We start from the raw sequence: 17,856 nt of genomic DNA, 5'->3' as shown, positions 1-17,856 counted from the left end.
TTATGGCGCTGGTGGTGGCAACAGCAGGAATCACAATTATTTATTAAAAAATAAATATTTTTATTTCATGTCTACTATGTCTGAAGCAGAGAACCATAGCTCTGGTTATTATTCATTTAATCTTTCCCAAAATCCTTGGCATCTTATTTCAGAAAATGGGACTCAAACAGGTGTTGGTTTTTTAAATTGAGGCATAAAAACACATAACAAAATTTAACCATCTTAAATCATTTGCAAATATAGAGTACAGTAGTGTTAACTACATGCACATTGTTGTGCAACACATCTCTAGAACATTTTCCTCTTGCAAAGCTGAATCTCTGTAACACTGAACAACAACTTTCTTTTCCCCACCTCCCAGCCCCTGGCAACCAACACTCTACTTTTAAAAGTTTGACCACTTTACTTATAAATGGAACCATGCAGTACCTATCGTCTTGTGTCAAACATGTATTTTTACATGGACAGATTATATTCTAAATGTTTGTAGTTTGCTTGTTTTGAAAATTTTCTCCCAAGAAAGGATATCAAAATGATGACAATATTTCCAGGCTAGCTAACAAAGGTATACTTAATCTGCTAATGCTATTAAAAGAAGAGTGGCAACGGTGGGAAAGAAGGGCTTTATAGGCAGGGAGGAGAGGAGATGGCAGCAGCCACTAAAAATAAACTGTCTTTTCTAAGCTAAATATTTATAGGCTAAGGACTTCCTATATACAGACAGCAACAAAACAGAATCTCTTGACATTAGAAGAAATATTATGCAAAACTTAATTATATTGTCAATAAAAGTTTTCCTTGCTTAGTTCATTTTAGAGATGTTTTTGCTACATCAAAGGTAACCTCTGTTCAGAGAAACAAACTTGTTAATCCCTCATCCGAATATTCTTCAAAAGAAATGTGCAGATTCCAGAAATGTGACAGATGAGATAAAGTGAACTTATAATAAACAGTATGAAATACTATAGAAAATGGAATAGGCAGGACATCTATTTAAGGAGTGTACCTGTTACACTTTAGATAGACTGGTACAGATGGCCAGGCAAATAGCACCTTCCATACCTGTACAAAAACTTTCTGGAGTAGTCCACGACGTTCTGCTAGAGGTAGCTCATTCTGCGCACCTCCAACTGCCTCAGGCACATGTGGAAGGTCAAAAAACAGATATAAACATTTAACCAGGGTGGAAGGCACTGACATCGTTGTCATGCAGTCCACGGTTTTCTGGAAAACAAACCGGTAAATAAGTGAATAGACAGATAGACAGATAGACATAACTGTACTTGGTACAGCTAAGTAAGCTCAAATTTTAAGCCAGAAAATTATATATCAAAATAACTTTTTAAATGTCTGAAAAAAAATTAAAATGACTCCATGCTGACAAATACATATTTCCTATTTGGACAAATTTGCTGTAAACAAATATTGAGAAGTTTGTTATTTAGTAAGGTATGTATTAGGTTGACTATTAAGAGGCAGCACGTTTCAAAGAACATAAACTTTAGGATTTAGAAAAGATTTTAACCATGAACTTATTAGGCAAACTAATTTTGTTACACCTCACCTTTCTCTCCTATAAAATGGATATAATAGTACATATCGCTTAGGGTTAATATGAGGGTTATATAACAAATGCAAGGATACACTGAGTACTAAACTATATGTTAGTAGTTGCTTTACTATCACTTTTATTTTTATTGTAGATTCTTAGGGTTGGAAGGGCACTTGAAGGATATAGCCATCACTGACACAAAAAAATTTCTACATTATTTTCAAAGATTACTAAAGGAAGAAATTTTAGACATTCTTATGGTGAACATTTCAGCACTGTTAAGAAATATGCTATAATAATTATAAAAATCTTTCCATGGTACAGTTTGGAATAGAAAGTTTTTCCATGCTGGCGATCAACAGGTTAGCATAATCCGTTGATCTGTTTATTAATTTTGACATTAAACATTTCCTGAATGCCTAGGGTATGTCAGTCAGTGTGTTGGGAGCTTGGCATGCAATGATGAAGGATTCCTGCCCTTCAGAAGACTGCAGTCTAGAGCAGAGGCAGGTTTGTTAATAACTATGATTTAATCTCTTGTGTGTAACAATGGCAGTACATTCAGGCTAACATAAAAGGGAATGATCACCGCTGCCAGGAGTAGAATGGCAAAGTGTAGGAATTAAAACAACAGGGGAAAGATCACCTGGAAGATACACAGGAGCTCAGGCCATATGGTACAGAATGTTTCAGGAACCTGAGTCCAAAACTGCTGACTCCTGAAAAGCCACAATAATAATGTCTAATCTGTAATGAGTGTTTATTATATAACAGGCATAAAGCTAAGCACTTTAAATACATGCTCTCACCTATTTCTCAAGTCATCCCTACAAGGTAGATTTTATTACTATACGCTCCTTACTGTACAAAGGGAGCAATTGAGGCTCATCACTCATATACCCTGTCTGGGGTTAGAGAGCGGGTTAAGTGCCCCACCAGTTTATACATGCTCAATGACCTATGCGTGTGGTCTCCCATTTTAGTTTTACTTTCATTTTGCTGGGACTGGAGACCCAATGAAGTGTTATAAAGGAGTCATAGAATCAGATTTTAGAAAATTAGCTGGTGACAGTATAGACCACAGACTAAAGAGCAGGAAGGCGAGAGCAATTAGGAAACTAGTACAGAAAACAGTAAGAGCGGCCGGGCCTGAACTAATGCAGTAGCCGGGAGACGGGGAGGAGAGAGCGCCTAAGCAACAATCCTTTCCAAGATCTGGCCCCTTTCTACATATCCACTATCATTTCCCTCCTCTAATACTCAAAAGCTCTCTGCAGTTCTCATCTACCATTTATTGTTTCTAGACACCCCATGTCTCCATCTGACTCTCAATTTAAATGTCTGTTCATGTCTGAAACTTTAATTCCTTATCTTTCTTCCTACCCTCACCTACAAAATTTACAACTCCATTTCTATTTTCATAGTACTACATATAGCCCATTATTGCATTTTATGGTATTATCTTCATCCACTTCATCTCTGTCATCTACATGTTGATTCAGGACCATGTTTCTGTCATATCTATCTCACTGCTGCCAACAGAAGATAGCATGCAAACAAGAAAGTCAGCTCAAAACATAACACTGAGTTTTCTTTTTAAAATGTCTTTTTCCAGTTAGATTATTACTAGCTGTCCCTTCATATTAAGAAAAATGATATGATTTTTCATTTTCATCTTATAACGGATAGATTAAAAGTACAAATGGGTATCCAAACTGGTAATCGGCAACATTTGTAATTTTTTTAAGTGATTCTTTTCTCCTGATTCTTTTCTTATGCTTTTAAATTGGTCTATCCATTTGTGCACATTTAAGTTAATACACATTTACTGATTTTCTACCATGTTCTAGGTGTTATGGTATGGCACAGTCTATGCTCACAAGAGAGAAAGAAAAATAGTGCATCTACAGAAAATATGAATAAAACTTAGAAATATTCCAATTAAACACTATTATTTTATGTATTGTTCTAAGCCAAACCAAACTTTGGTACAGTAACGTAGAGGCATTTATAGCTACCATCGATAGCAAGTAGAATTGGTATTTTGATAGTCACTTGATATGGCCACAGATACATGAAAACAATGGTCTACTTTAGGACTATCTGAAGGTTACTTAGTACTTAGGGTGAATAAACATCTCCATTTGCCCAGGACTGAGGGGTTTCCTGGGATGTGGGCCTTCTATGCCAAAACTCAGATAGTCCCAGGTAAATCAGGACAAGTTGGTTTTATTCGTTTTCTGATTTAAAAAACAAAACATAACACAATATTGTAAATCAACTATACTCCAATATAAAATAAAAATTTTAAATAAAATAAAATAATAAAATAAATAAAAAACAAAACAAAACAAAAACCCAGCAAATGAAAAAGGAAACAGGCCATTCCAAAGAAAAAAAATTCAAGTACTGCTTACTTTAGGCTAGTAACTGGTTTCAGGATATGGTTACTAAGAAATGCATTGTTTCTCCTGTGGCCTGTGACGGTAGTATGATTGGTGTCACATTTACTTTTGTAAAGTCCATGAGGTATTTGAAAGCCCATAGTAATTTAGACAATAGTCATTCTCAAGATTGGTGTGGACTTTGAAGGTAATTATACTCTGGATTTTAGAAGGCTGAATAAACTTCCTTCATCCCCAAAACATCACAGGTCACAAATCGGGTATTCAAACAGCATAAATGACTACTTGTCATATGTATCATGACAGATGCTTAAAGCTGATTTAAAGGGAAAAAAAGCAATCTCCAGAAAAAATCAAGTAGGAAGGAAATATGTATTATCCTGAAAATGACAATATTTCCTTATTTTGCATCAAAGTTAGAAAAATGTTAAAATATTTTCCATGTCACTTATTCCTTATTAGCTAAGTGACCTTAGATGAATCTTAGATGACTCTTCCAAGTCAAAGTTTCCCTAACATGGGTTACAGAAATGCAGTTCCTGGGCTACTTCCCTCCAGCCACAGGTAGCCCATCTTTTTGCCCAGTGTGCTGTACAAATGGTACCATGCTCTATGTGTGCTATGATGTGACAAAGATGGAAAACACTGTTCTAATTTAAGCATTTCCTCATGTGTAAAATGGAAACATTAATAACCTCCTTATAGAGATGTTGTGAGAAGCACGAAATAATGTGTAAGAAGAATTAGAAGAATACACAGATTATCATAAAATCTTATTTGGATATGATGATAAATTTAATTTCACAAAATCCCAAGAGGATAAAAAGATGTTTCAAATATGAAAACCAAGAACTTACCTGACCAGAGGATGCTAACAAATTAATTGTTGTCAGAAGCATCCAACCTCTACTGGCTTCTTCACTCTGATTGATTTCCAAGAACTGGACTATGGCCCGACTTGCAGCCTCTATAAAACCAAAGGAAAGTCATTAGGTGGAGAGAAATCACATACAAAATATGTTAAAGAGAGCAATGTTTTAATGGTATATGTAGATGTCATCATATCAATACAGAAATGTAAAAGTCAACCTATATATTTTAGGAAAAGGTACGTCACAAACTAGTCAAAAAGAGTCATGGAATAGGGGAAATTTGAGTTAAACCTGCCTGGAAAACAAGTCTCTCTAGAAACTGTGAGGGAGGGATGGAAACAGAGAGATTAGGCACACTGTATTAAAACAAAAGTGTGGCTAGAGGAATGATCAAGAGGAACAACTGTAATAACATAGGGTTCACATTCTAGAAGAGCATATGTTGAGAATTAAAGTCTAATATCAATAGTAGTGACAGAAAATGCCTACTTACGAAGGAAGGTAAGCTAAGGGCTGTCTGTATTTGACTCTTTGGGCAAGAGGGAGCAAATGTAGTTTCTTGAGCAAAGTAGATGATGAAAGGATTATTTTAAGACTATTAATTTAGAGTGATGTGTATGACAAACTGCAAGGGCAAAGAGATTGATGGGGGAAACAAATTAGGAGGTTGGCTCAGTGATACACACAAGGGGTGACCTGAACAGCTGACATTAGGAAGAGATAAACAGTGAGGGAGTCATTCATAGAACTCTAGTGTTGGAAGAATCTTTGAAAGTCAACTTAGTTGATTATGTTTTTAAGGATAAGGGAAAATGGATAAATCCTTAACCATGCATTTAATTTTATCAGCACAGAGGTTCATCAATTTTTACATTGTAATAGGAGATGAATTAAAGTCAGAAAATAAGTCCAATCTGTTCACTGTAAACCAACATGTTAAGTTACTAACGTATACTTAACACATGTCATAAAGACACAGTATGTAGAATAGAATTTAGATTATTTTAGAGGTATTCTTTCCTTTAAGACATTTAAGACAATCAAGATAAAAGTGTTTTATTTAATAATTGAATAATACAAAACTTACATATGATACTGTGCTGGGCATATTTCATCTTCATATACTTCCATTTGAAAGAACATGTTAAAGGAAAATTTTTTAAGATAGCTTATTTTTACTAAGTCTTAACTGTACAACAAGCACTGTTTTAAGTGCTTGCAGATTCAACTCATTTAATCTTTATGTAGAACCCTGTAAGTTATTTTCTATTCTTAGACCCCTTATTATAATATAAATTGAGAAATGGAGAGGATAAGTAATTTGCCTAGAGTCAGGGACAGAACTTATATTCAAATCCAGGCTGCTTAGCCTGTAAAAGATAAAGATAGTGATAAAAAAATTTTACTGGAAAAGAGAAGTCAACAGAACCCTGGCTTACTTCTGGTATTCAGTATCTGGTAAATGTTGAAATTACTGTATTCATGCTCACTAATTTATAGTCTCTTGCCCCTCTCTAGAAAATAAACACCATGGGAGCAGACTTTGTCAGCCTTGTTCAGAGCTGATCCCCAGTATGGAGCACATCACTGGCACTAACTGGGCACTCAATAAACACTTGTTAAATGAGTGAATAAATCAACCCAGGGAGATCAAAGAAGGACACACTGAATTCAACTTCTCAAGAACATCAGTAGGTTTGCATTTATTATGGGTAACAGAGATTCCTGAAAGTTTTGAAAGGGGAGTAATACAAAGAAAGCAATGTTCAAGGCTGATTAAATAGAGAAAGAAGAAAACAAATAAAAGAATACCATTGAGAAACCATCTTTAGCAATCACGGTTTAAGATCATTGGTAAAAACTAACCTAACAAATTTTTCCTGCAAGCCTACAATGGACCCCAGCCATTTGCTATATAACATGAGCAGTCTTTCCTTGATAGGAATTAAATGCTCACGTAAGGAAAACAGCTCCTTACCAGTTGGCTAAAACTCTTAATCAAAGGCTGACATGCTATGCTTTCATTTCCTAGGCTTCTTCGTAACCAGGCAACTTTGGTTTTAAATTGTGCATTTCCAATTTCGTAACTCAACATCTTAAAAAAAAAATACCTGCAGTCTTCAAATTGCTTATTTTACAATTAAACCAATGTAATAAACTTCTATTTCATTAAAAAAAGAAACACTGATTGGTAAATCAACTGATCAATACCACCTATGTCTCTCACAGAGGGAAAAAAATATTTTGAAGAACTAAACCTACTTTAAAAGATAAACAAATTTATCTCCCTGGTACAGAATCTAGAAACCTACAGATGAGACACATTTTGAGTGACTCCGGATTCCACCCATAGTACTTAACACTATTAACATTAAAAGAAGTTTGGACAAATATGTTTTTTCACTGCTATTCAACAAGTTGCCAATTACGAACAATGAATGCCAATGGTTATTTTGAGAACCAAAACACCAAAAATGTACTCTTGGTTTGAAACAGTTCCATATATCTATCTGATCAATGGCATTTACAAAACTGTGCGGTTTCTTTCGTTTTGGTTGACAATGAACATTAAGATATTCCTCAAGATAAGAAAAGACAATGTATTTTCAAAAATGTCCTATTTGTTATTAAACATTACAACAGTTCAGTAGATTGCTGAGCTGATTAAATGAGATAATACGTATGAAAATAAACCTTGAAAAGGATCAAGACAGTATAATTATTCATGGTGTCCCTTTAACAATTTTACCAACTTTATAATAACAACTGCTCTTTTTGAGAAGAAGATAGAGACTTCAGTTACATCAGCAATAATGTATAATTACGTTATCTGGCTTTGAATTACAGGTGCATACAAAGAGGTCTTGACAATAGTTGTGGCTGAATTGGAAACTCTCATGGATAAAATAGACTATCTTTACATAACAAACATTCAGAAGAACTATTTTACTTTCACCTACTAATTTCAGTAGGTTGCCATGCAAAACAACTTGATGGGATCTCCGAGTTTTCATTTTAAATAAATCAAGAAGCTCATTGTAAAAGTATGTAACATTTAGTGCTATCTTTAAAAAATTATGTAGACAACGTAGTAAACCTCCATAAACCACAGAATTTCTTAAAACTTTGAAAAATACTCCTAGTCAAAAAATATTGCATTATGATCTTTTATTTTCACTAATTTTTAACAAATACAAATTTAAACACTGATTTAACTTAAGATTATAAGATTATAATGAAAAGAACATATTAATATCAGCCCATCTTGAGAGTTGCCAATCATTTTGATTTAAGCTTTAGCTTTCATGCTGCATTTCAGTACACATAGTTAGGCCAAAAAAATACAGAAATGAAGTTAGTAGAGCTCATTATTAGATTAAGTAAGAATAGAATGTAGACAGTTTTAAAGGAAATGTTAAGTTCCCAGTCTACACTGAGAGAGTATAAGTAAATTCAATTAGACTGCATTCAGAACAACCAGAACACAAAACGTGTTAATAATAAGTGTAATACAATAATTTTTCCTTTTGCAAAGTCTATTTAAAGCATAGTCATTTTCAAACTTATGCTTCAGGATGATAATGTGAGACACATCAATAGTACTATTACACTTTTTTCATTAATGAAGAAACCAAGCCCTAAACGCCCATTCCCATCCCTCCCTTCCAAAAAAAACCACTTCCACATTAGTGAGAAAAATAGTATTAGGACTCACAGCTTCCATGCTTCTTTCAATTTGATAATACATTCACACCTTGGGAATGAAATTACCTGAAGGTGTTGTGGCTTTGAAATCCTTGGAGGACAGCGGGGCACACTGTTTTTCTGTTTAAAAAAAAAGGCTGGGTTGTCTAATTGGGGATTCACTACATTATACTAATCCCACCACAAGATGCTGCACCAGATGCCAACTGTGGTCAGCATCATTTGGCTTCTCTATCACTGCGCCGCTGCCCAGTGGGGATTACAGCACTGGGCTTAACAGTGGCACCTAGCATGCAGCAAAGTCATTAACAATAAACTGAAGATACTATTTTTACACAGGTGGGAATTTTCTCTTTCAATGATGTAAAATCGACCATGTGACTGACCTTAGAATTAAGCAGACTGCATGGCTGAACTTAACAAAAAACGAGAAGAGATAGGGAAAAGTCTTAAGCCGTGTCCTGTACACAATATAGCTACAAAATTATATATTTTTTCAAATTAGTTGAAAGTCACTACATATTTTTAACAAAACCACAGGGAGGCTATAAACCAAGAGAATTAAGAGAGACAGAGAGAAGAGGAGTACTGTATTACAAATCAGCCCATGTACCCACTTTGCACGCTGACCTACCTAAAATTTTCCATTTTTACTAACTTCTGATGGATAGATTTAAACAACAGAATTGCCAATAAGCACGGTTCCTACTGAGATATCTACAATGAATGTTAGAAGTGATGTGGTAAAAAGACTTGATATGTGAATGGTGATTAGGTAACAAACAAAATAACAAGTATTTCACACCAAATTCAGAGGAGTCCTGGAAAAATAATCTTTCTCTGATGCACAACAGATAGAGCCAATTTTCAAAAGAATAATAGAGGACTCATTCCACCTGCTTCTTTTGGAGAAAAATTATGTGCATGTAAATCATAACAAAAATTACTTTCAATGATAACTTCCTATAAAATAAAAGGTTATGTGAGGTATTGAAAGCAGCCAAACTCATAGAAGCAGAAAGTGGAATGGTGGTTGCCAAAGGCTGAGAGGAGGAAGAAATGGAAAGCTGCTGATAAATGTGTATAAAGTTACAGTTGTGTAATATGAAAAAGTTCTAGAGATCTGCTGTACAACATTGTACTTACAATTTACTGTACTGTACATGTAAAAGTTTGTTAAGAGGGCAGATCTCATGTTAGTGTTTCTACCACAACAGAAATCAACTGATCAATCAGAAAACCAGAATGGGATATGCAAGAAGAAAGATGATTCAGGATGTACCTAGATGCTCAAAATCTAGAATTCTTTACTAGAAAAATCAAAATATCAAAAAATCTCCATGAAAGTACTTTTGATAACAGCACTGATCAAAAGAAACTTCCAATGTTCAAAACTAAAAATGAAAGAAGAGAACAAGGATTCCAGAAGCCAGAGTTCTTCAAGGCTGACAGACGAGATGCTCCAAAACTACGCTTTTCTCTCTTAAACATCAGTAAGCTGGCTTTTCTAACACTCTTCTAACTCTTAAAGCATAATGGGGTGGGGGGGAGCACAGAAAAATCCTATGTCAAAATCAGTAAAAATTTTTTGAGCACCTAATCTGTAACAAGCATTCTTTTAGGTGATACAGGGGTGAACACAAGAAACAATAACATTAAATAAGTAAATAAACAGGATACTTTCAGATGACAACAAACCTCTAAAGGAAGTATTTAAGGTGACTGAATAAATACTCACTGGTGTGGAGATAGAGGATAAAAGATCAATTTGAGATAGGGTGATTTGGAAAGGTTTCTCTTGTGGAGGTAAAACTTACACAAAATTGAATTGAATCTCACTGGATTCTGAAGTTAACCAATTTTAAAAGTTTAAAACTAAAACTTACATGGAATTACAAGATATGAAAAAATATATCTTAAAATACCTGGCAAACAGTATGTCACCAATGGAGGAGGGAAGGGCACAAGGGGCTCTAACTATGTTTGCAACTTCCTGTGAGTCCAAAATTATTTCAAAATAGAAAGTTTAAAAAAAAAATAACTTATGTAACTATTACTGTAATTAACAATGAGACATCTCCTCCATTTAAGATACTCTTCATTATTTCCCTATGGATATAAAACTGTAAAGAGATTTAGGAAAACAAATCTCCTATGTAGAAAAATGTTTTTCTACAAACATGCAGATTAGGTATTCATAAAGACAGCAACAGCGAACAGAGTATAAATAAGCTTTGGAATTTTTTTTTCTAATCTAGGGATGTCACTCAAAAAAGAAAATGCAATGACAGGAGTCAACACGTGACAAAGAAATTTCCCTTCATACTACCTATTTAAAATAGCTAAAAAGGCATAAAACACAGAAATCTTATATTTAAGACAAACTTTTCACTTGTATAGGAACAACTGAAATCAATAAAGATAAAAAAAGGATGCAATCCCATTCTGGTGGAGAAGGGAAAAGACAGGACGTTTACCTTAAACTATCTTAACCACCTCTCACCAGACTTGCTTCAAGGACTACAAATATAATTAAAACAGCCTCACTTTAAAATCCATACATCAATCCATATAATGTACAGCTTCTGATTAAGAGATTTTGTCCTCAATCTAAAAATACTTTAATGGCTGTTGCTCCAAAGACTCCATAATGGGGCCCCCGTTAAAGATGGAAGGTTGAGCACATGCATTTATCTCTTCTCTGTCCTGAAACCTCACTGCTATAAACTGAATTGTGTCCCCCCAGAATTCATATTTGAAGTCTTCGTTCCTAATGTGATGGTATTTGGAGATGGAGCCTTTGGGAGGTAACTGGGTTTAGATGAGGTCATGAGGGTGTGGCCCTCATGATGGGATTAAGGCCCTTATAAGAAGAGACACCAGAGAGCTCTCTCTCCTGGAGGTGAGGCCACATTGAGAAGGTGCCATCTACAAGCCAGGAAGAGAGAGCTCACCAGAAACCAATCATGCTGGCACCATGCTCCTAGACTTTCAGCCTCTAGAATCGTGAAGAAAAATTCCTGTTTTATACTGGTCTATGGTATTTTGTTATGGCAGTCCAAGCAGACTAATACACCCACTAAAATTGTTGTTTAAGGATTTTTTTAAAAAGCATAAACCCATAAGAACAAAGAAAATAGGAAAGGTGAAAACAACAACGTTTTGGATACTAAAACAGCAGAGAAATTAGTGGGAACTGATTTAGCAGACTCTAGAATCTTAACTTAAAGCAAGTACAAGGAAAATACAAAAGCAGCTAACTACAACACAACCTCCAAGAGGCTCAGGAATTGGTGGCACTAAGTACCTTTAGAAGCAGAAGTAAATGTGGGACTGTACACAGGACTGGTGAAGTCTGTGTAAGAGCAGCTAGACCCCCAGATCCCCACTACTATGTGGGTACTAGACTAGCGATTTATTCACTAAAAAGAAAAACAGAGGATGTTTGGATTGGGGTGGAGGGGGGACAATGACATTACACCAGGCACAGTTGTGGGCTCATCATGAAGATAAAATAGAAGCTTATGTATTGATACTAAATGTTGAGGGTCCTCAGACACTGGCTTCTAAAATGTTCAGAGTCAGGCATATACTGTCTAAGTAAAGACTGGACATTCTTCTCTGGGGACTCTGTCTAGCTCAAGGGAAAGATGGTCAACAGAATGGCTCAACAAAATGACCCTAGGCTGAGGCCCAGGCAAGCTCCAGCCACAATTACAAAGCTACCCAGCAACTTTCCAAGATTCCATTCTTATACAGCAGTAGAGGGCCAAGGATGAGACACGTGAGTACATTCTCTAATATAAAAGACAGAGACAAAAATAAAGTAACAAAAAAGACTATCTGAAAGAAACAGACTGTGGAGGAAGATAAAAATCTGAAAAGAAATTTAAAAAAAAGAAAAGAAAAGAAAAAGAAACCTCAGAGAGCTAAGAGAAGCCATGAAAGGAAAACAAAAGACATCAATAAAAAAGAAAAAAAAAAATCTCTTAGAAATTAAAAGTATCATGTCACAAATGGGGAAAAAAAAAAAAAAACCCACGGAAGGAACAGATGGTAAAACCGAAAAGCTCTCCTAGCAAAGAGAGTAAAAAAGCAAAGATAGAAAATAAGAGAGAAAAGATAAGAGAATGAGAGGGACAGTCTTAGGGGTACACGTGATAAGAAAGAGAAAACAGAGGGGAGGATATTATTATATAAACAATTCACAAACCTTTCTCAAAATTAAAGGATATGAATTTCCAGACTAAACAGGTCCAGTGAGTACTCAGCATAATGTATAAAAATAGGTCCACTCCAAGGCATGTTATCATGAAATTTTAGAAGAGGAGGGCCAACAAGAGGATTCTAAATGCTTTTATAAAACACACACACACACACACACAGTACAGGCCACAGAGAAAGAATGGAGAATTTAGGTAGCTTCAGATTTCTCACTAGGAGTACCGGAATCTAAAATATGATGGAGAAATGATTTTTAAATTCTGAGATAAAATGATTTCCAATCTAGAACCTTACATCCACTGAAAGGAGGATAAATGTAATGCGAGCTGAGAGATTTTCCAAAATAACCCTGAGAGTTCAACCTAGGCTGCCTGGAGAAGGACCCACTGACCATGTTCCCAGAGGTGCTGCACCCAAGCTCAATTTTCTATGACACTCGTAGCTTCCACTCCCTGTGGGAGGGCCTGTAGCTTCCCCTGGGCCCCCAAGTCTCCTGGAACTAAACAGCTGGCATTCTCAAACAACTCCTAGAAACATTCAATAAGAACTCAGATTCAGTACTCAAACAGCTTAGATCACAAACGGCGTTTCTTCACCATTAAGACTGCATTCATGCTCTGGCGGGGGGGAGGGGGGGAATATCCCAAGCACACTTTTGTGAGATAACGAGGGTGATGGATCTGTGCCTTCTTTTCTCTTGTTGAAGCCTGGTTCTACAAGTTCCCCTTTCTGCAATAAAGCCACCCTGTACGATGTGATAAAGTTTGTTCTAAGCCCCGGTACCTGAAAGCTTGTCACCTTCCTTGGTTAAGGGGAAGGAACTCATTTTACATAGCAAGAGTCAAAGGAATTTTCACTCACAGATTTCTAAAAACAAAAACAAAATCCAAAAACCAAAATAATAACTGCCCTGCATCCTTTTTCAGGAGGCTGCTGGAAAAGATATTTTACCAAAAATGAGGAAGTTAATTTGAGAAAAAAGATGACGTGAGATTCTGGAAACAGAGGCTCTATCCCAAAGAAGTGGAAAGACATCCCAGGATGAAGTGAGTGAAGATGAAAAAGTGACAGCTGTCCAGCTGGCCTAGAGAGCAACTACTACAGATTAAAGCAGACCAGAAGGTTCTGGAAGAGCTATTTGCAAGAAGATGAAACTGACAGAATATCTGATGTCTTCAATGATATTGGGGGGAAATTCAGAAAAACAGAGGAGTAGGGGAAGAATGCATAATGAAAATGTAGAAAACTAGTTTTTTAAAAAAAAGGCAATTGTTAACTCTGATAGATGTGGAGAAGTTTTCAAGAAAGGAAGAGTAATCAGAGTATACCATATGGCTCATCTTTGTATAATGTTTTCAGTCACAATAATATAATGAATACTGATCTAATCAAATTACGATAGAATGATATGGGGATATAGAAGTGAGAATCTGTGGGATAGTGGTGGTGAGCTTAAAGGTCTCACTTCTCTTGTGGTAAGCCTGGAGATAGTATCTAAATATGAAAAATCAAGGGCACACAGTATAAGCACATTAGTTAGAGACACAGAGATAAATATCAAAAAAAGTTAAGAGACGTAAAAAGTCAGTGTATCTTAGGAGTGAAAAATGAGGATGAAGCAGGATGATGGAAGGGAGATACTGTTTTTAATAAACCTATAAACTATTTGACCCTTAAAACCATGCACCTATATACTTTTAAAACTAAAAGTAAAAACTAAATTAAAAAATAGGATTATATAACACAGGCATTATTGTTACAATTGGTAAGATAATAATTCAATGGGTGGAAACGATAAGTGATTTTTCAAAGAGACAATAGAAACAAAACTTAAATTATTGACTTCTTGGTCTAATGCTTCAGTAGGAAAGCTATCACTCAAACAACCACTAAAAACCAAAGCAACAAGATAAAAATTAAAATCCTTCAAACATATTGCTAATTTAGAAAATGAGTAATGGTAATTAAAATCAAAAAATCTTATTTTAATCTTGATTAAATGGGATGATACTTTATGAACTTTAAAATTACCTAATTATGAATAAGAATAGTTATTCAGGCAGCATTTATAAAAGGCCTACTGTGTAAAGCACTGTGGTAAAGACTGTAGGTTATATAAAGACTCGTAAATAGTTTATGGTCTAATAGAAAGATAAAGATACATACATAAACACCACTCGTGAAGCTGAGTAGTTAAGAAGAGAAAACTTTTCCTTTGATTAAGGGAATCAAGAAACATTCTATCTAGGCAGTGTGACTTAATCCAAGCTGAGAAGACTCAGATGTACTAAGATGGGGGGAGACGCTCCTTCCTGAATGAAGCATCACAAGGATAGAAAGAAGAGCACAGACATGTTTGGGACCATAAGTAACTCGCGATTTGGTTGAAATATAGAAAAAGGAAACAAGAAATAAAAAAGGGTATGCAAAAATGTGTGGGTATATATATGTATTTCCAGGTCCTGAGTTTGTGTTGAACGTCATGCTAGGAATTTGGATTCTGTTCAGATGGAAACAGAGTGCTGTTAAAAGGGTTAGGGCAGGGGTGGTAGTGGTCCAAGGAAAGTAGCCTTGGGTAGAACTACTCCACTTGAGAGTAAAAGGTGCTGACACCAACAGAAGAATGTGCCAGTAAGAATGGGAATGGGGACTGGTACTGAAATCCATGTGCTTAAAATCAGGTCAATTTTCTGTTAGATTTCGACAACACTTTTACCAAACTGTCCATTCAAATAAATTAGTTTTTGCTGGTTTCTGTAAAAATACCTGTGGATTTGTTTGATGCTCTCCTTCGAATTTCTGTCACCATCAGTCGTGAGACTTGTGTTGTGAACTGCAGAAGATCAGAAAATTTTTCTGTCATTGTATTTGGCGGAGCATTTCCAAAAACCTGTGGATGAGAAAAACAATTTTAATACAGCATTGTCAACTTTCTTCTTTTATTATGTGCTTTTCAAGGTGTGGTATGACTTGAAAATCAAATAAAAGAAAGTATGCTTGCATAGTTACTTCAATCTGAATAAGTTTAAAACATAACTCTTTCAATAAATCCCATCTAACCACATTTTCTTATACATGTAAAATAATTTGTTGAATGAATGATTAAATAAACAAAATCTAAAAGCCAAAGACCAGTTATCTATAAAATTTAAATCAATCTTACTAATAAACTTTACAAAATATAATGTTCCTCTGAAGAAATCTAAATTAAGAATTTAGAGGAAAGTGGTAAGTTCCTTTGATGGCGAAAAGACATATCAGATGGTAAAAGCAGGGACTTATCTAATGCTAAGTCCTGGGCTGAATACGGAATTTACTAAACTCGTCTTATACCTCAGAATTTCTGAATTCTAATCATAATAATTCCCAAAACAAGACTGTTAACGAAAAGACTAGAATAAAAATGAATGAGAGGGTCATGAAATACACTTGTCTTTACAAAAATCTACACTAGATGAACTTTAGAATAAATCACTCTTAAACTGGCATGGGTTCAGCAAAGAGAATGAAAAAAATAAAACCTGGACAGACTGTCATAGAAAAAGAAATAGTATTATAATAGCTATATAACTGGATGCATCCTGGAATATTGTTTTAAAAAATGTTCTTTATAGTAGGACATCCCTGGTGGCACAGTGGATAAGACTCCATGCTCCCAATGCAGGTGGCCTGGGCTCGATCCCTGGTCAGGGAACTGGATCCCACATACATGCCGCAACTAAGAGTTCACAGAGGGCAACTAAGGAGCCAGCAAGCCACACTTAAGGAGTCTGCCTGCCACAACTAAGGAGCCCGCCTGCCGCAACTAAGACCCAGCGCAACCAAATAAATAATTTTTTTTTTTTAATGTTCTTTATAGCTAAAAGAGAATTCTGTGTCTCCTAAAACTATTATGATAGCCCTCTATTGTAATATTAACTAAACAATATTTTGTATTCTTGTTATCTGTTCAAATGTCACTGCAAAGGGAGGAAACGTATCTTACCTGTCATTGTGTTCCTTGCCAAGCTAGCACCCTGCCTTTTATATGGCTGTTTGTATGCTGCCTGCCCCCACAACCAAATTCTAGAAAATGTTTAGGTAGCATGCAAGGACACAAATTATAATATGAGAATATAAACAAAAAGTAAGAAAAAAACCAAAAACAATCAAATAATAAAACCAAGGCTAAGGAGGTAAACTGGGGGGAAAAAAGTCTATACTTGCCATATTTTAGTCACGAATTTTGGCTCAAATATACAGGAGAGAAAACCTCGTGAATTACATGGTTCACAATGTCCTTAGGTAAGGAAAACGTATATTTAACGAAGTACCTCTAGTCTTCATACCATAATGTAAAGATTTTCTCCAAGGATCCTAATAACAGGATACAACGTATAATATCCTTGTAATAGGAATGCTTCTTACACTCTTACAATAGACACCATGTTTCTTACAATCACCCTCAAATTGAGCTGAAAGTACCAAACAAATGATAAATCAGTTCTACAGGTTATACTTTTAGCCAGGTAGTCTGTTCTTTAACTTGACACACAATTTTAAATTATCTCAAAGAACAAACAAACTGTTCTTTTCAGGAACTCCTCAATAAATTGTTTTTCTGCTGAGATTTTGATAAATGTTATGTGCTTACAGTTAACCTATGTCACCTGCTAAATACCCATAGTCTTTAACAAACAAATTGGAGATAGATTAGAAATTGAGAAGCCTCAATTTTAAATTCGAGCATACTTTCAAGGAGGAGAGATGCTACCTGTCACTCTCTCTTGAAGTTTTTATTAAATACATTTCTGTGTCTTAGAAAAATAAAAAGAATGGCCAATTTATTGAACCAAAATTATCTCACAGACTTAAAAAGTATGCCCAGTAAGCACAGCCCTGTAAGACCACATTAATATCAAATCAAAGCAATTTGGTTACTAAAATCAACCTGGCTTGAAGTTCACAGTTGATTACGACAAAGTTTATTCATTCCTTTCTTTCCTCCTTTTCTTTTTTTTTTTGGCCCATATAAAAATAACATATTGCAACTCAAAGTGCATCTTTTAAAATAAACCATCAACTATCTTTATCAAATAAAATATCTACACCATTTGGT

General features: G+C 35.2%; 1 protein-coding gene across 10 annotated transcripts in view; it reads right to left on the bottom strand.

Moving 5' to 3' along the window:
• The window catches only part of WDFY3 (WD repeat and FYVE domain containing 3), a 275,484-nt gene that overhangs the window by 150,784 nt on the left and 106,844 nt on the right, over positions 1 to 17,856 (bottom strand). For 8 of the 10 annotated variants that reach the window (XM_082391039.1, XM_082391031.1, XM_082391036.1 and 5 more), the window contains 4 exons: positions 15,525 to 15,648; positions 8,601 to 8,654; positions 4,815 to 4,924; positions 1,063 to 1,224 (listed from right to left, as the gene is read on the bottom strand). In XM_082391039.1, the coding sequence (XP_082247165.1) occupies positions 1,063 to 1,224; positions 4,815 to 4,924; positions 8,601 to 8,654; positions 15,525 to 15,648 (450 nt within the window). The remainder of the gene's footprint in view (positions 1 to 1,062; positions 1,225 to 4,814; positions 4,925 to 8,600; positions 8,655 to 15,524; positions 15,649 to 17,856) is intronic. The other 2 variants (XM_082391040.1, XM_082391038.1) reach the window with 1 other exon arrangement.

This window comes from Balaenoptera borealis, assembly GCF_965194805.1.
Source record: "Balaenoptera borealis genome assembly, chromosome: 4".
In the NCBI taxonomy this organism is placed as follows: Eukaryota; Metazoa; Chordata; class Mammalia; order Artiodactyla; family Balaenopteridae; genus Balaenoptera; species Balaenoptera borealis.
Note: the sequence above shows the minus strand (reverse complement) of the source record. Positions and strands in the feature narration are given on the sequence as shown.